The sequence below is a fragment of the Dermacentor silvarum genome, chromosome 6 (genome assembly GCF_013339745.2).
Source record: "Dermacentor silvarum isolate Dsil-2018 chromosome 6, BIME_Dsil_1.4, whole genome shotgun sequence".
In the NCBI taxonomy this organism is placed as follows: domain Eukaryota; kingdom Metazoa; phylum Arthropoda; class Arachnida; order Ixodida; family Ixodidae; genus Dermacentor; species Dermacentor silvarum.
The window spans coordinates 158,403,108-158,422,594 of record NC_051159.1 but is presented as its reverse complement, the minus strand read 5'-3'; the positions used below and the strand labels follow the sequence as shown (position 1 = coordinate 158,422,594).

Here is a 19,487-nt window from a genome sequence, read left to right as displayed (position 1 = left end):
CGAAGCACCTCTCGGAGAGCCCTCGTGCAATCCGTTCGCTGTTGGAGGTGGCGGACCAAGACAGGCGCTAGCGCCGCTTGCACGTACTTCGACGCGACGAGCAATAACTTGCCGCCGGTTACAAGGACAGATCCGTGAAGCGCCACGAAACGGTGGCGTTTCTGGCAAACAAAAAATACAATCCGGCCTCGTGCGGTAGCGTCAAGGAGAGGGGGTAGGTGCGCCGGGGTAATTCGCGGACCGGCAAACGTAAGCCAAGCGGTGCGATTTGGGTGCTCGCGCAACACGGGAACGTGTTTTCATTCTCCAATCGCCAATTTTCCCCCACTCTCTGCCGTCATTTATTCTCGCTCTTTCTAGCTTTTCTTTGTTTTTGCGAAAGCTCTCATCTGTAAGGTAAGGCTCGTAAGACTGGGAATCCTCCTTTCCTGAAGCATTCTCGATGCCTTCTTTCTTGCGCAGCAGCTGCTGCCACGTGACGGAGGTGTCGCTACAGAGCGAGGGTTTTTGTACGGCAGCTTGCTTGGACGAGACAAGCGTATACGGGTAGGCAGCAGGAGTTGCGAAAAAAAAAAATGGAAAGGAATAGAAAAAAAAAAGATTAAGTTGCTGCGACGTATGAAAGAAGATATCAAGAACTGACGTACGCACGATTCTGTTCAGCTGAGTCGGTCGAGACGGATCTGTCTCGGGGACGACTGCGGTTCATCTTCCTTATATCTCGCACCACGTGTGTGGTAGCCGCCGGTGGAATCTGAGACCGCGGGTCATCGCCGCTGTCGGGTCGCCATCGGAGGCCATCGTTGTCGTGGCCCAATTTAAGTTCTGCGCATTCGTCTCAGGCTTCGCGGGAAAGTAGTGCAGTAGCAGCGACTGAAGGCCGAGGTAAGTTGTTTCTCTCGTCTGTTACGCTCACTCAGGCTTGGTGACGGCCCAGCAGGCCCAGAGTGGGTGACGGTGCGGCGTGGACAAGTGTGAAATGGAAATATAAAGGTGGACTCTGTAGGTAACGACGTGCTTAGAACTGTATGACAATTTACTCAATTCAGCCAAATGAACAGGAAATACGTCATAAAAGGTGCCTCTGAAGTACCCAGTGGAAGAATGTTTCCCGGAAGCATTTGATTGTCAAATTATGGAGTTTTACGTGCCAAAACCACGATCTGATTACGAGGCACGCCGTAGTGCTGGACTCCGGAATAATTTGGACCACCTGGGGTTCTTTAACGTGCACCTAAATCTAAGTACACGGGCGTTTCGCATTTCGCCGTCATCGAAATGCGGGCCGCCGTGGCCGAGATTAGATCCCGCGACCTCGTGCCTAGCAGCCCAACACCATAGCCACTAAGCAACCACGGCGGGTAACATTTGGTTGTTATGCGCGCGTACGATGTCTGTTGCCTACAGCAGCGTCATAAGCAAATTAGGTCACGCTTTGTGGAGAACAATAGTTTTGTGTGTGTCTGAATAATGCTAATTTCTGGTTCGATTCAGAAGGCGTGATAGTTCAGTTTTGCACTGACCGATGCTGAAGAGAAAGTGTGAAAGCTCCTAACAATGTCTGTAACTGTACATCAGTAAAACGTACATTAGTAACCTACATGTTCGTTAGTAGCATGCTTCATCATTTTCTGCTGCATACTTGCCTTTTTACTATATCCATATTCTTCCTTTTCTTTATTTTTTCCAGTGTCGAACATACGACAACATGAGAGATGTATTGGCGTTGCTGTGATTTGAACTGATGTGACTGGTGCATACGAAAGTAATTAAACAATCATACAGCAATTACTGACAGGACACCCTGATCAAAGAAGTAAAGTTATAGAAGAATAAAAATTTGTTAGAGTACATACGGCAGGCATTGCTAAATCCTGACTGGAAGCTTACCACTGTCGTTGAAAAGAAAAGTGTACAATCATTGCATTCTACCTCTGCTAACACGTGGGGCAGAAACTTGGAGGTTAATAAAGAAGCTCGAGAACCATGACCGCACAAAGAGCGATGGAACGACAAATAATAAGTGTAACGTCAAGCGACAGAAATAGTGCGGTGTGGATCAGAGAGCAAATTGGGGATAGCCGATATTCTGATTGACATTAAGAAAACAAAATGGAGCTGGGCAGGCCATGTTCTGCGTAGGGTGGATAACCGGTGGGCCATTAGAGTTACAGAATGGGTGCAAAGAGAAGGGAAGCGCAGTCGATGACGGCAGAAAACTAAATGGGGTGATGAAATTAGGAAATTTGCAGGTGGAAATTGGGAGAATCAGCTAGCGCAGGACATGGGTAATTGGAGTTCGCAGGGAGAGGCCATCGTCCTGCAGTGGACATAAAAATAGACTGATGATGATGATGGCAATTTTTCATCCCTCCGAGAAAATAACTCGCTGCCATTGCGCAACAATTATTAGCTTTTTTTCAGTAACACGAAAACATCGTGGATAATAGAAATTATTTCAGATGATGCACTGTATCAGGGTGTTTTATGCGGCATCTTTAGGGAGCGCAAGGACGTGTTTTACGTAGACCGCCTGGAACTCTTTGATGCATCACAATGTTTTAAACAGGTTAGAAAATGGCACTATGGATGTCATTATTCCTTTCGCTTCGTCAAATGACGTGAGCAAATTGCGCGTTATGGGACATTCAAAATAATGCTGGGAGACATACTTGCCAATCTGCTCTACGCAGTCATATGTACATGTACTCAAAACCTGATGTATCCGGTGATCCTAAAAACATAAATCTAGAGTACGTTGTCACTGTATATTTATTATAGCATTCACCATCCTCATAAAGAAGAAAGAAAAGAAGGAAAGAACGAAATGGTGCAAATGCTGCCAATTGAAGAACATCGAGAAACGTTGACACCCTGCGGTCGTAATACGTGGCATCTAACGATCGGTTTAATTTACATTGAAAAACGTGTCATCACTCCTGGCCCAATGTGAGAAGTGTTCAAAACTGACCGCCATGCTTTTGTTTTCGCCGCCATCCATTCTACTATTGTTTTCCTTCGGCACTGAGAGAAAACGTTCACCTGTTATCGAAAAAAAAAAAAAACGACACCGAGTGCTGCAACTGCTGCGTGCTCTGTGTGGAAATTTCCTAAGGACAGATGGCAGCTAGCAGGTACTGACCGCTGTAACAGCTTTTTGAAAATGAGCTATCCTTGTCACTAACCTTCTGGCCGGTCGTACGGGTTTGGCACGTTCTGTCATCGTTAAAAAAGTCGTGGAGCTAAGAAGGCTGTTCTCAGTTTTTCCATCGCATCCTTTCCTCCGTTTCAATTTAGAAGTGCAAGCTTCAAGCTTTTGCCTGTACTTGTGCCTTCTAGCAAATTCCTTTCAAGGTTTTTGATCTTATAGATTAATTCAGCGAAATCGGTCCTGGCAACCAGTAAGAAGTGCACCTTTGTACAACGTATGCTCTTGTGGAGATACGTCTAATCATTCAAGAATCATTGCGTTTTCCTGCAGAACTGGTTAATCATTCCTGGTAAGTCGAACTTGTCTAATGCACTTCTTATACTCTAACTAAATAGGACTCTTGCTCGACAGTGTCTATTGACATCTCTGCGTAGTCCTTAAAGTGATGTCGCGCTAAAATTAAACATGAACAGACAAGGGTTAACCTCAACGCGTTCTCTCGCTTCCACTTTCGCCAATAATTGCGACGTTGGCATGATTCTCGCCCAAGGTTATAATTTAGTAATAGGCCTACAGCATCTTTCATAGCCAGCACACGTGGCGGCGTAGTGCTCGTTTAAGAGGTGTTCTATTTCCACACAGAATTCTTAAGCGATTACGATATCAGTGGAAGCTGTTACACGAGTTGCGCTCCGTACAATTCGACATTACAATGCGACAATATCAGCGAAAGGTGTCGGAACATAAAAAATAAATGACGAGTAAACTCGGTTTCTACGATCTCATCCTTTAGGGGAGGCGAGAGACGAGGCAATACACCAAAAACTGCGCTTGCTTTCGGTTACTGCAATGTGGCAGTGCGAAACCACGATGACTGTGGTGCTTAAATTGCCTTTAATTTTTAAGCAGGAATTAAGTAGGCTGTAGTATTCCTGACGTATTTTAAAGGCATCCTCCAGCGTTGGCGCTGTTATTACGGGTTCGTCGTCAATCGATCTGCCATCTTGTGTTTCTTCTAGTAAAAGAAGAAAGTGTGTCAGTTCATGCGTTTGTAGATTGGCAACAGCGAGGCCAATACACAACATAAAATGGACACGCTTGACGCGAAAACACTACTGTCTAAAACACATGTCTATCTCTGCTTGACGCCGAAGAGTCGAAGCAGAGATAGAGTACTCTCATCGGTTCGTGTTTGTATGCGCACTGTAGTAATTGGGGCCACAACCGAGAGGGAAAGGGAGACGTATTTATGTACAACAATGCACAAAATAAGGCGCACAAGCCGATGAGGGAGTCGGCGCACAACGCTAAACGGGGATAGGAATCATTAACGCGTAGCCTTGACGGCTACAGGAGCTTTTCACGCACAGCGCGAGCGTCATCGACTTCTTACAGAAAGAGTTGTGATTTGGTACTTCCCAGCTCCATTTCCCCCACCGCGGTAGCAATTATTGAGTAGCTGACGTCACTCTGTGTTTCAGTACAAGAAAGCCTTTTTGTAGCTTTCGGTTATCTCCATTAGCAAAAGTATAGGGCCAAATACATGTGCGTATAAAACGAAACGCTTTGTAATTGCTGCAGTACTTATAATTTCTCGCATTTAGTGTAGAAATATTTCACATATTGTCAGAGGTTCTTCTGAATGAGAACGGCGGTAACATTGCACATGGGATTTGCATTTCTGTTTGTGTTGACTGAAGGCCGCTATATACTATGCGACAAGAAGTTGGCACCACCCATAATGATGTCAATGCTAATAATAATAATAATAATAATAATAATAATAATAATAATAATAATAATAATAATAATAATAATAATAATAATAATAATAATAATAATAATAATAATAATAATAATAATAATAATAATAATCAATGAATCATGTCTATTTAACGTGCCCAGGAACAACCCTAAGGTCTGAGTGCTGGCGTACGCATACATTAAAAACCAAAAACAAAAACACTGCAGGGGAACATCTTAAAAAATAAATAAATAAAAAGAAAAATTGTGAAAAGAAGAGAGTACCTACAAAAAAGCGCAAAGTAAATACAAAAGAAAAAGGAGAAGAGTGCTTCAACAATGCGTGACATTATAACACAACAAGGCAAAGCTCGGAAAAGAGTGATGACAACGAGTTATGAAAGATATCAAGATCATTTCTAATAATAATTCAGTGATAATAATAATTATTATTTCAGCTTGCTCTGACCACATTCGGCACCGCGCACGTTGCCATCCTGTAGAGGCGTGTGGCTCTGGAAACAATTTGGCAGAACTCACAATATTTTCCAGAGGCGCTGGGCAGAGCCAAAAATTTACCATAGCGCGAAGTACAAGGTTGCGTCACTCATTATTCCACTACGAGCACAAGCTGAAAGCGAAAGGCAAGTGCCCTTTCGCAACTCTTATTGCTTTCCGCTTTTCTTGTTTTCGCCCAGACTTATTCCACAATGATGACGCCTTACGCCCTTCATGGCGTGCTGTTGCTGCTGGCGTTACGAGGGGGCAGCGCACAGCAGCTGGGCATCCTAACCAATCCGCTGGGCACGCTGACCAACACGGGTTCCAGTCTGAACCCGGTGAACTTGGGGACGCGCGCCTGGGACCAGACGTTCGGAAAACTTACCAACACCTCGGCCTCGGATATCAGCAAGCAGCTGACTGAGAAGTGAGTATAGGGCCTGTGCTCGTCTCATTGGCGAACTCTACGGTGTGAACGATGATAACAGATAAGTGATTATAAGATGTGAGAAAAGGCTAAGTCACATGGAAAATACTGAGGATTACGCACGCACAACAGACACACGCACAGGCGCACTTACGCACGCACACACAAATGTACGTACTACTCACGCGAGCCTCGAAATGGCTCCCGCAGTTCGAAGGGGCGTGTTTTGCCAGTCACGAAGGGGGGGAGCTAGAAAAGAGCGCACGCGAGATATAACTTTCATATATATCTCAGATAAATGCTCCAGAATTCCCCTAGCTTATTCACGGACGCTTATCCTAGGTCTCTTAGCCTTCCACTCGTTCTAGTGTTTAGCTGGGAGGTCTTCGCTTCACTGCAATGTTCCCAAAACGTTTGTGCTTGGCGGAACATGCATTTTTCTTTGTTGAAGTAAAGATAGTGTTTTATCAGGTTCTCTAAAGTGAACTGCTAGGCTTTCTTACAGCTCACTTGGGAGTGGTGCAGTCTTCATCTTTTAATGCGAAAGTATTGTATGCCCCATTATGCGAAAATCCGGTGGCGTCGTCGTCGGCGTGACCGAGCTATGGTACCAAAAATGGCCGACGGTTCAAAGAGTAAAAAACACTGTCAGAAATGCTCGGATTGACGTCAAATTCCTCAGGGAGGTTCCTGTAAACAAAGGAAGTTAGTGGCTTTGAAAAGAAAATTTGGCACATTTCGGTCTAGGGGAGAATCTAACCCGGGCCTCCGGGGGGCGGGACGAGCACTCCTCCCTGACGCCGCGGCGGCTCCACGGTTCTGGATGACTAAAGGTGTGCCTATAGTTTGTGTTTCACCAAATGTACTATAATGTCATCGAATGAACTGCAATGCTTTGGCACTCGCACACGTAAGCAGTCTTAAGTGTCTTTGCCGATTTTTCTTTCAGTTGCAGTGATGTTGCCGGGACACAACTCTATACGGCCGGGCTATTCTACAGCCAGTCTCTTACCACTTTGATTATTATAGCATTTGTTTTAGGACTACTACAATGCTACACCATTTCTAATATTTCTTGACCCCAAAGTGTTACATGTCATTCAAATCGAGTCCGGAAGAAGTTGTTTCTCTGAGTTCAGTGCCTTCGACCTGGCAGTGTCAGGCGCTCCTGTTCTTCAAATCTGGCAGTCAACTAGAACGCCAAAATTAACTGTTCGCCGATGCTTCTCTTGGTTACACGTGTGGCTGGTGAAATGTCTTACAAACAGAGTAGTTATTTTTTTGTGCGTAAGAAATGTCCAGGTAAGAAAGTTCATAAAGCAATCGTTGTGTTCATTTTCCCCAGTGCTAGATGCATTGTTCTATATTGTTTCACTGGCGCATGTTCTGATGATGATTAAATTTTACAGTGCAATTCCAGGAGTCCGTCATCGTGTCATCACCGATGTGCCCTTGGGAGGACACAAACTTGCTGAAATCTTTCAGAATGCTACCGGTCATGTGATCGACTGCAACCTGCTGGGTGACAAGTAAGTGACGAATATTGGAAACCACGCTGCGTTATGTCCGCTCAAAAAGCAACCACTAAAGCTCTACACATCTTTTTCCGATTCTTCGCAGCTATTTTTGAGTTAACACAGTGTGCGAAACTGAAGCTGCATCATTAAAACAAATAAAACAACAGCAACTAGTAAGAAAAAGCGCACGCATTCAAAAATTTAGCTTTAATGGCACCACTGCAGTTTCTGAATGGTAATGCATTTCACACTCATGGTGTCCACGAATCTGATTTTGCGATGTACTTCTAGACATTCACTGTTTGGTGAGAAGCAGAAAAATGCCTCACTGACCCAAGAGCACCAAAATTTGGCAGTTGTTTTCTGAAGCCTATATAGTAACTTTTCTTTTATTGTCAACAAGCATTATCGAATCTTCAATATTGAAATGCTTTCTTCAGTGCATGTTTTGTGGGACGTACTTGTTGTTTTCTGCTTTTCAAGCACCCGCCGAATCTTCTGAGCAGTGATTCGAAAATAATTTGCCTTCATTTTTTCCTCATCAAGGGTGCTAATTGAAGGCGTCCTGGTAGTGCTGCCAGAAAGTCTGGTAACGAAGGTCACACCCGAGGAAATGGATGAATTTCTGGACCTATGCGGCACACGGGAGAATTTCGCCGGCAAGCAGAAATCTGCGTTTGACTACATCGGCGACATATTCAAGAGTTTATTCATATTCCCAGGTAACGCATGCGTTTCAACTCTCAAACTGTCCTTCTAAAAATTTCGACCACGAGTAGTTTCCTATGCAGACGAATATGAATGGCGCGCAATTTTATTTACGTGACGACTACACCATTTCACGGGAGAACGCTGTTTTACACTGTGGGCACACTGTTGCAGCACTAGTCAGGTGACTTAAATCAATGTTGGCGCGCTGCTGACAGTGAGCGGATGTGGCCTGACCGAGTGCTAGAGAGTCTATATAGAGCCGACAGAAGCTCTTAAGGACATAATGTAACTTGGGAGCTTCAATGATATAGCGGTGACGTATGCAGTGTATCTCTTATCAGAAGCATGCAAATGCCACCAGAAGATTTGATGGACTTCGTTGAGAGCTTGCATTGTACTTTACAGAGATGGGGACTTCGTTGAGAGCTTGCATTGTACTTTATAGACAAGACATCACATTACCTCACTTTATTATCTTAAAGACCCCCTTTAGGGTGTTACATAAGGGTTGGTTCACTTGAAAAAGGACAGTCGTATACATGTGCCTACGGTGACATGTGGGCAGCAACTGTATCCACAAATTCAGATAAGGCAGGGGTGTGCGTCATTTATGAAAGTGACAATACTATATTCTATGAATAAGATAGGCATGCTAGCAAACCTGAAGACAACATTTGAGTGATAACTGCAGCAGTAGAAAAGAAGCAGAGACATTGAATGAGAAAACCAGTAAGGCCCGGGCCTTTATCTTACACAACCCCATAAACTGCTTACAATATACAAAAGGCGGCGAGGTTAGTTTGCATGCTCATAGCGTTCCAAACAAGGTAGCCAAAACGTATAACGTTCCATCCAGCGATTAATTATTAAGCTATAACAAATTTCAGTGTAACTTCACTTTTACTGGTTTCAGTGTCATTTCAGTTTTACACTTTTACACACAAAAAATTGTGCGTGGCTCTGCTATCGCAAACACCAGAGAAGAGCGGAGCTGGGGAAAGCCTAGTAAAGTAGTGGCAAACCTCACAATTAGTCTAACTTTTGCGGGGCTTCCCCATCTCCGCTGGTCTCTGGTGTTTGCGATAGCAGAGTGCCACGCATAATTTTTTTGACATGCCAGTGCAGGATCGGATCAGATCCTTCAGGATCGGATCTCTGTCGACGCTTCCGTGCACGATCAGCTTCTCGACGGCGCTCCAGTAGAGCGGCTTCTTCCTCGGGAGTCCTGACGGTAGTCATTGCTAAGCAAACGTCGTGTCAGTTCTTTTTTCACTGCGAGAAAGAGGACCGCAGAAGCGAGCGCCCATTAGCACCGTTAGTCCCAAGTCGTTGCATGTTGCGAAAGTTCCTGAGCACCCGCAACCCAGGATCTTCCAGTATCCTCTGTTTCCTGGCGCTCAGGATTTCTTCGGGATGTTCTCCGTAGTATCGCGATGAATTCAACCGGCCACGTTCACGAGCCTCCGGATCTTCATTTCTTGGCCTACGCGAACTCTCGGCTTCCCTCAATCTAAACTCTGGATGCTCTCTTCTGCGACGCTTGGTTTCAGCTTCCCTATTTCTCGCTTCAGTCTTTCGGAAGTGACTAGTGTCCAGTTGTCGAAACCTGCCAAGCCTCCGGCAGAGGCATCGGCTGCAGTTACGGACACCGGGCGCGTTCGACGCGAATGCGGGGAAACGCGGTCGGTGTCGGCAGCAGCTCTACGCGTCCCACTACCACCTGCCTCACTCCTCCACTCCACCTCGCATCCGCTACGGTGCAAGATGGTGGTGGTAAGTGGTTCTTGAGGGAAAGGGAAAGGTTGGCGCTATCTTCTGCAGCCCTTGAGGGAGCACGGCTCAGCGCCAATGCAAGATGCTATTTTTATACTCTGCTTTCACTCTCTCTCAGCGTTCTCTCCCCCAGCTCGGCGAAGCTGCGGACGATGCAATGATCTTTATAGCGAGGTGCTAACAACTCCGCTGTAAATATCCACAGTATTAGGAAGCACTTGTGCCCTAAATTGCTTGCTATCATATCAGTTAATTCCGTTAACGCTCAACCGCAGGCACAAAATGGTGCGGCGCCGGTGACGTGGCCAAGAATTATGACGACCTGGGACCTGCCAGAGCCACTGACGCCTGTTGCCGGGAGCACGACCACTCCGAAGAAAACATCGCCGCTTTCCAGAGCAAATACGGCATCAGGAATACGAACCTCTACACTATGTGCGTAATGCCAAATTAGCATACCTATGTTAGAAATTCTCCAAATTACTCTAGGTTTTACCCACCAAATGGTGGGTAAAATTGCCAATCAAATGAATTGGTGTGCTCTGGCACGCATACAAGAGTGGTCCGGTGTTCTTTTGTAAGAACGCAAGTGTTCACTGAGCTTGAATTGACGTTTGTGCCGCTTTGATATTGTATAGCTTGGTGTATCGTATTGTATATTGTATTCTGCCTCATAAATGGGCACGTCATTTGCAGACGAGAGGAAGACAAATTAAGAGAAGAAGAGGTTTTCTATGCCTGCCTTGTCATCACTCATAAGAACCAAGAAAAAAAAAATTAGGCAGGGCTCACAGAAAGAAGCGTCAATAGCCGGATATCTACGTCTTGCAAATGGCGTCAGAGAACACGACGGACAAATAAAGAGGCATCATGACTATAATTTCCTATTTGTCCGTCGTGTTCCCTGGCGCCCTTTGTAAGCAATGAGAAATCAAATAGCTGCAGAATACGCCCTGACCAATGTCTACGTCACTGGGCGGATTACGTTAACCTCGAGGTCACCCTCCTTGCCTATTCAGAGGAACCGTTTATCCATCCTCATTTATCTTCGCTTTAATGATTTTTGTTACATCAGAGTGTTTGTTTCTCAGCTACAATATGGCAGGTTATTAGCAGCCAAGCCTTACCTGTCGCAGTTTATATATACAGGGTGTGCCAACTATCATGCACCAAGATTTCAAAATATGCAAATGCCACGTATCTGGAGGAGAAGGAAAAAGCTTTATTAAAACCAGCACTAAGGCCCAGTAAAGAAGAGCGCTTGTTCCGCTACGACCTGCTGATGATACGCTGAGTCCGAGTGAAGCCAAGCCCTCCAGGAAGGAGGGGAAGGCTATATGGGAAATAAGCAGAGGTAATGACAGTGTTACATGAGTACATGATGTGTTCTGTATCTGCCCTTATCTCCGTACAATCGGGGCAGTGAGCTGTGCTAGGCCATCCGAAGTTGTAGAGCATTAGTGGGGTGAGGAGCGTGTAGTCTGAACTTTGCGAAGGACATGTGCATGTTCCATGTTTAATGAAGGGTGAGGTTGGTAAACAGAACCAATGCAACGTTGTTTGCCGTCGCTTGGAGATACTCAGATTACTTTTGCATTCCGCCTAATTACATAATTAGTCTTAATTAATGAATAAACTTCTCAAATATTATAATTAGTTGAAAAGTGTCTATAAGAAATTGTAGAGCAACACAAAAACTGCAGCTTTCTGTTGATCAATACGTGTTGCATAAAAGTGTTTTTCCGAGCGTGAAAGAAGCACGTGAATACACACAAAGTGCCTCGAGCGCCAAGTCGCGCGGCAATTAAATATAATTTCCGTTTGTAGTAATTTTGTGCTTAAGCTTTAGATAAATTTGGCCAATCATGTTGGATGGTTTCTGCCTTAACTTATTAATGCGATTGCATTATTGGCGGACCTCACGCACTTTGTTGGTAACCAGCTGACAAAAAATGTGGTCCAATCCCAAAGGCAGTGCAGTCTAAAAAAGAAATCCTGTGCTTGTGTAGTTGAAATCCAGCGCTAATGCAGCTCCACGAAGTGAAACCTGGGGAAGTGCGAAGCAGTGATGCACCAGCGTTGTCGGTCGATGCGCGCCTGCAGCTTGGCGTCCATGGCACAAAGGAAGTTCCGGAGCACGCCAACTGCTTATAAAGCCGTGTTCGTTCTCTCTTGCCACATGGCGCGCGCTGATCGGGCGCTGGAGTAGCGCTGGAGTGAGAAGGAATCGAGCGCTTGTGGGGTGGTGGCGCCCTCTCTTGCGCTGCGCGGTACCAGACTGGCATTCGGGAAACGATTTTCACGAGTTTCTGCTAATTAATGCGCTTAATGCTTGATTATTCCTATCTTTTAAAGTATTCTGAATTGTGTTAGTTTATAATGAACCGGTTTTGATCAATTCTGCCCTTGTTTTGACCCCGTTTTGAGAACTCGTTTCTGCACGTGACCACGACGACATGAGATCACATTACAGGCCGACAGCCTGGGCCCCTAAAATGCTTCGTACTTAAAATGTGGGCCCATTCCGGAAGCAGTGCAGTCTAACACCACGTCTCAAAGCGCTAGCTGTCACGATGGAAGAATTCGAGAAACTGGCACATGACGTAGGCGTCAGACATTTCAAAGCGCGAATTTGGAACGAGATGAAGCATGCTTGTGATCGTAGCCTGGTGGTTAGAGCAGTGGGCTGCAGTGCTGGAAGACAGTGGTTCGATCTCACAATTGCTCATGCATTTATTTATAACAATATAGGCAGACTTGACCCACTTTGGAGGTATCTAACAGAAAACTCGAGATGGGTTGAGCTTACGCGATCGCATCACAGTGTTCACTTATTCACAAAAAAGATACTAGGTATGAAACATCTCTTTGATAATGAGAGTGAGCAAGATCGCCCATGATGCACGCGCGCAGCTGTCAAGACGTCACAGTCAGCAAAATTTCGGTATGCTATTACATACTTAAAGAGACAGTGATGCTAAGTGCTGGCGTAGTTCTTACTGCAATTTGTTTTGTTCTATTGATTGATTACGGAAGACAAACAACTGTCGGAGAAACTGTGCGATGTAATCGAAACTACAGGTACTTAAAAGGTTGGCTATACTCTGTCACAGCTTGGTCGTAACTTGATGTACTATTATGAGCAATATGAAAGGGAACACAGGAACGCGTAGAAAATACCCTCAGACCCAGCTATGGGTGATACGCAGCGGCCGCCGTCTGAAACAAAGTGGAAAGGATGACGCTGTTCTAACAACTGTTCGCAATCCCTCCGTGCGTCTGCAAAGTGCGGAACTTCGCATCGCCAGCAGACAGTGATAACACTGTTAGATATTGCGTCACTGACAGCTGGGTGCGTCGATTCAAAGAAAGAATCGGTTTGAAATACAGGGCAAGCTTGGTCTAAGAATACTATCAAGCAGTTGCTCGACGAAAAAAAAAAAAGAGTGAATGAAAGAAAAGAAAATGAATCGGTGTAAGTCACTGCGACGATTACCGTCTTATCGGCTGTCGGACGATACAATAATATCGGTGAAATGACGTAAGCTGCTGCTTTGTAGAAATGCCAGCGTGGTGGGAGTGCCAACAGTTAGTGGAAGAGCACCCTCTTTTCCCCCTTTGTATTTCACAGCGCCATCCGCGTGTCGCCCCAAGTCTGTTTCGAGGCTGTTTGCCACGCGTTCCTGTGTTCCCTTTCATATTGCTCATAATAGTACATGCAACGTTCAATATGTATGTATGTCGTAATATATAAGCTTATGGTCGCTTAACTTACGTCGACTGTTTTGGTTAGACTACGACCAATAGGTTAGGTTCGAAGCATCAGCAGTCAGTGTTTCCTTATTCGAGATAGCTTGCAGAGAACGTTTTGATGTGTTATTTTGTTTCTGTTATTGCTTTCATATATATGTTATATGACAATTAGAATTTGCTTTTGTTGCAGGACTCACTGCAAGGATGACCGAAAATTCTACGGCTGCCTTCTGAATGACAGCAGTGTTCCGTCAGTGGCTGTGGGAAAGATATTCTTCAACATTCTGCGGACCAATTGCTTTGACTACACATTTCCCAAGAAGTGTGTCCAGAACAATGCGTAAGTATACTTGAACAGGAGTCTAGCGAGGCTGTGTAATTTGTACGATGCTTGTACTGAAAGCTGCATGCAGCTTGCAGTACCAATGGGCTGTTAAAACTTTTCTTTCATGACAAGTGTAGTGGTTTGTGTGAGTTGATAGTGCATGATTCTTGAATAGAATTCTGGGGTTTTGCGTGCCAAAACCATCATTTGATTATTAGCCACGTTGCAGTGGGGGACTCCAGATTACCTTTTACCACGAGGGAATCTTTAACGTGCCCTCAATGCACGGGACATGGGCGTTCTTGCATTTCGCCCCCATCGAAATGCGGCCGCTGCGGCCGGGATTTGATCATCCGACTTCGTGCTTAGCAGCGCAACACCATAGCCGCTAAGCCACCGCGGCGGGTATTGCATGATTATTTCTAGGTAGCGCAGGCAAGACAAGCACAAAGATGGGATAGCTACGTGCCTCTCTTTCTCTTCGCTCGCGTCCGTCCACGTGTTACTTGCAGAAAGCACTCTTGCCTATAAATCAGTTTTGTTTGGCTGTTCATGGCTTCTTAGATTCTTTTCCTTGGAGTATGGCTGGAAAATATAAAGCGCGCAAAATTTCTTGCGCTTTAAGGATGAGGAGTCGAACTGACGAAGCGTTTTTCTTGTAAGAACAATTTTCCAATGGTTGATCTCCTTCGCTAATAACATGTCCAACATGACAATTGACTGGCCCGTCCTCTCAGAACAGCTCTAGCATAAGAACTCTTTTTTTTGTGTGTAAAGGGGTGCGGGGAGGCTGATGCGTGGTAACAATTCAAGAAAAAAAAAATGAATGAGTAAAAAGAAGGGGAATCAGAACAATTCATGTTGCGATCAACAAAACCGACCCTTGCTTAACGAATATGCGTAGGTATCAGAGTGGTGTACAGTCACCAGTATATGCCTCGCGATTAGGGACAGCGCGAATAGCTGCAAAATTTCACTAATTGGATACTTTATATGAAATATTAGATCTTAGAAAGCTAATCTAAACATGCGTAGGTTGAGAAGCTATACCGGCTGATTGTGTGTTTTCTGTCTCTAACCGCTAATAATAATTTAATGCCGATCACTTGACCGGCACGCCTTCATTTCTAGTGTATGTTGCTCTCTGCCAGCCATCGCTTGCAGAAAATGAGTACAGTAGTCAAGTTAAGAGTATTAGTGACCGTCAGAAGTCCATGTTCAATCACCTGGCAAGAAAGCAAGCGTTCGTGATACGCATTCGGCCTCTAGGAGCTGCGAAGCTTATATTTACCTAGGCCGAGAGAGCCACAAAGAGAGGAGCGGGGACACGCAAATCATGAAATGAAGTTTATAGACTGATAAAAAGGGGCTTGGAGCACATATTGCCGATACGGCCAAGTCCTGACATTCCCAAGACAGTTTGCCGTTGCCCCTCAAAAGAAAAATGTAGTCATTGCGCTCTACCGCTGTAGTAACCTATGTGTATGAACCTGGCAGATAAGAAATCAAGCTTGAGAAAACGCCAACGGCTTGCAATGGTCAACGGAACGAAACATGATAGTATAGCTTTAAGAGACAGGAACATGCCGGTGTGAGTGATCTATCAAATTTGTGTAGCTCATATTGTAGTTGAGATTAAGTGCAGGTAATGTAGTTTGGCAGGTCAAATATTGCGCAGTGAAATTAGGAGGTAGCCAGTTGGAGTAACGGCTTGGTGCCACGGGAAAAGAAACGCGTTTGAGAACGGCTAAGGGTAAGGTGGTGTGGTGAGGAAGTTTGCGGATGCTGGTGGAGTCAGCTGACGTAAGTAATTGAAGATCGTCGGGAGAGGCATTCGTCCTGCATTGGACATAAATAGGCTGAAGAGAAGAACCTGTGGTTCCAAAATTCACAGGATGTATTGTGTGGCGACGGGGCCTACAAGAAGCGTTCTGAATTATGACTTTTGACGAGAACTTACAAATGTCTTCATTCGGAAGAACTGTCTGGCGGCAGATTTTTCTAATACTTTGTACACTATCACAAAAAGCAGGTTACTTCTCCGGCGAAGCCCACTCCAGCGTACGAAAATCTATATAAAATTGGCCGCTAATTTCCTGACGATTATTCGCTATAGTGAAGAAACAGTGTGGTATTGCCTGCGCGTTACGTTTCTGTATTGGTAGGAAACTGCATTGTGTTCTATTTTTCGCAGGTTCTACATCCCTCTAGTAACCGAAAAGTGCAAAGAGTACAAGCTTGACCCGGCCCAACCCAAGGAATGGCAGACGTTCTCGCCTCCGAACTTCTGGAAGGATTACGTGGCCCGCAAAAAGGCGCAGGCCAACAAGGTGAAGCCCGTCAGCCCGAGCCCAGGGCAGGACGGCGCCTCTGTGCCGGTCACCACGGAGGAACCCGAGGAAGAACCAGAAGAAGAGCCCATTGAGGATGCGGAACCCGACAACTGGCAGAAGCTGGACCCTGCTGACTATAGCCTCGATGCAACTGAGGAGCCCGTCTTCGAGGAGACGACGCCGAGGCCCGCGGCTCCGCGTTCGTCCGGACGGTCGAGGCCTACAGGGTTGAACCTTGGAGGCCTTAACGTGGTTGGGTGAAAGTATGGGCGCACACTGTGAATTATAACTGTGGTGCTTTGTTATTGGCCACTTAGCTGCTAACTACGCAACGCAGCAGCCTCGTAATGGCCTGGCTGGTATGGGCTACGTAGTTGTGCACTGTCACCGCTACAAGAGTCGCTACTAACTGTGAAAAGAACTTCGGATGCGCGCTTAGCTTAGCAGTGGCTGACAGTACAGGGCAAGGAGATGCAATGAATATGTCGTGAAAAAAATGAGAGGAGTATGAAAAATAAAATGAACTTAATATATGGTAGTTTCTGCATGCGAAGCTTTGTTGAATGGTGGAGAGCGAATACTTTCTTATAAGCCACTTTTGGATTAGAAGAATCTACACGTGATCATTGATGCAAGACGCAGGCGATGGGTTCACGAAGAAACGCCACCGCGTTTTGTGGAAGCGCTGCTTTTGAAATCCTATAGTTTGGATTTCTACCTTTGGTCTTAATACTTCTGCGTGAAAGAATGATTTGTGTGTAGGGCATCCTTATGAGGGCTTCTCGTTGTCAGGCACATGGTTTTGTCAGGCCATTGGCTGGCGGCCTTCACTAATAATGGCTGCGATATTGTAGCGATGCCTTATCCGATATTATTCCTTTTGGCGCTTCATCAGTGGCCAGAGTGACACTCCGCCCGCGTAAACGGGATCTGCTGGCCGTGAACGGTGGAGGATAAGAGTGGCGTAGAGTCTAGTGGGAGGCATCGCTACAAAATCACGGCCCATATGTCCAGCATCTGGAATAGTTTGCATTTTGGCATGTAAATTTCTAGCGTCAGAGTATTTTGCGAATAGGGGCCATTGAAAATTTAATAAATATTTATTCCTTCAAAAATATAGGGCAGGTCAGTAAGGCTTTTTTAATAAGCCTACAGCGTCCAACGCTGGCGTCGCCGTCGGCAGCCTGGATTTCGGGCAGCAAGGCGGTGACTGCCGCGTGCTGAAAGCAACGTATCCTAGGATGATTCCCAGTTTTCATGCACTATGCATGTTTTTATTGCAAATTTTCTGATTCATGCTCCTCAAACCTGCTTTCACTGCCTTTCATTATACCTTCTTGAATACAGGCCAGTACCACACTGCGATGTAGTAATGCGATGTAGTAACTTTTGTGGACTACTGTATTCTCGCAGGCAACAGACATTGGAGTTAAAGAAAGCATAGGAAAAATGAACGACTCTTATATTTAATGAACTCAGAAATAATCATGGATGTCTTATGCTTAAGTTACGATAATGGGATATTTTTTTATAAAAAAGAAAATGAAATGTTAATGAACATGAGTCTTGCCGCTGATTGGAGCCGAACGCATGACCTCTGAATGACACGTGCTATGTACTAGCTCAGCTACAGCGACGGCGGCCTCTCCACCTACGTTCTTGGGCATTTATGTACACGTATTTGTAATGCCGCTCTAGGAGTGTTACCCAGTGACACTAATAACCTTGGCGTAGGCTGTGGAACATTCTATAGGCGCAGGTGTTATGTCGTTTGCTGGCAACTGGCCAATTAACCTTTGTATATGCTCCCTCAAGGAATCAAGGCTACCTTGATATACGAGTAGCTTCCGGATACAGTAGGAGAGACGTCGTGGAACTGACTTGTAGCTTACTGCCGCTGACACTCCTCAAATATTATAGGGTCCACACGCCATTATCTTTGATGACGCTTCCAGATGACTGTGTGTGTCCGTTGCTCCAGTTTCAGCGCCCGAAACGTGGCGCCACTGCCGGATGCTTTCGTTAGAATGTTTTGCATGCGAACGTTCAAGGAAAGCTTGACCCAAATTCAAAAGAGGGCACCAGATGGTACGCACGCGTCATAAGCAGCGACACACCATATGTTGAAACACTGTCGGCTGCGTTTCTGCCGTGGTTTCACAGCCCCGATGCAACTGCGTCGGGGTATTCCTGAAGATGAGGAGGGCAACCGGTGAGATATATAATTTTGATTGAGACATGGATCACGTTGGGATAGGTTTGTGCATGTCGCCAGTTAAGTTTACCGCTGCCCGCGTTTGACCAAATTTATTGTTCGCGAGAATATCAGAACCCTCGTAGCTCGACCATAAATATTTGCTGTGTTTGTCATGCATCTTCTTGCTCATGGTTATCATCTATATAGCAGGGTGAATCTTAGCACGTATGATTTTTTTGAAAATTCGTTTTTAGAATTTGCGGCTATCCACATATTTTTTTTCGTAGGATGGATAACCAGTGGACCATTAGAGTTACAGAATGGATATCAATGCATGCCAAGAAAAGGGAAGAGCAGTCGAGGACTGCAGAAAACTAGGTGGGGTGACGAAGTTAAGAAATTTGCAGGCGCAAGCTGGAATCAGCTAGCGCAAGACAGGGGTAATTGCAGATCACAGGGAGAGGTCTTCGTCCTGCAGTGGACATAAATATAGGCTGATGATGATGATGACATAATTATTATAGAACTTTGAAAACTGACCAGCATGAAACTCAACTTAAGATACTATGATCCTTTAAGATTTCCAATCTGATCCGTCTATAGTAATTTAGAGGTGCTACACTGAACCTTACAAATGGTTCCAGCAACCAACAATTTTGTATTCACATTCGCTAGAATTTCAGGCACTCGCAACTTTTCATTATTCAGCTATCAACGTGGATGCTTGGTGGTCACGGGTTCTTGTGCCACCTTTTTTGGGAGGCCACTTTATCGTGGAACTCTTTCAAGTGCATCTGGTCGAAATGACAACTTCACTGTGAAGAAAAAGAAAATAAATCAAGACGCGTTGTCTTTTTCTAGTGTTCAATTTTCCTCTGACACCCGCCTGTCTTTCTGAGTACACTTCCAAGAACGGCGAAGTGGTCTGCATGGTACACTTTTGTTTCTTGTGATCAAAGTCCTGCCCCCTTTACCTTATCTAGGCGGCTACGATGATTAAGGCTTCAGTACTCATGGGAATGTGGCTATTGCGCTAGCAGGAATCGATGCGCTTCC

The 19,487-nt window shown here is 45.3% G+C and overlaps 1 protein-coding gene across 2 annotated transcripts; it reads left to right on the top strand.

Annotated features, from left to right (window-relative positions):
• Positions 1–543: 543 nt before the first annotated feature.
• LOC119456293 (uncharacterized) lies at positions 544–16,655 on the top strand. 2 transcript variants are annotated; one of them, XM_037717986.2, is made up of 7 exons: positions 544–885; positions 5,593–5,822; positions 7,232–7,351; positions 7,886–8,061; positions 10,099–10,258; positions 13,767–13,916; positions 16,096–16,655. In XM_037717986.2, exons 2-7 carry the CDS (start codon positions 5,605–5,607, stop codon positions 16,493–16,495), a joined length of 1,224 nt encoding a protein of 407 aa, XP_037573914.1. In that variant the 5' UTR covers positions 544–885; positions 5,593–5,604; the 3' UTR covers positions 16,496–16,655. The 2 variants fall into 2 exon arrangements, with proteins under 2 accessions (XP_037573914.1, XP_049525666.1); XM_049669709.1 differs by lacking the exon at positions 544–885 and adding an exon at positions 911–1,006.
• The last annotated feature ends 2,832 nt before the right edge of the window (positions 16,656–19,487 follow it).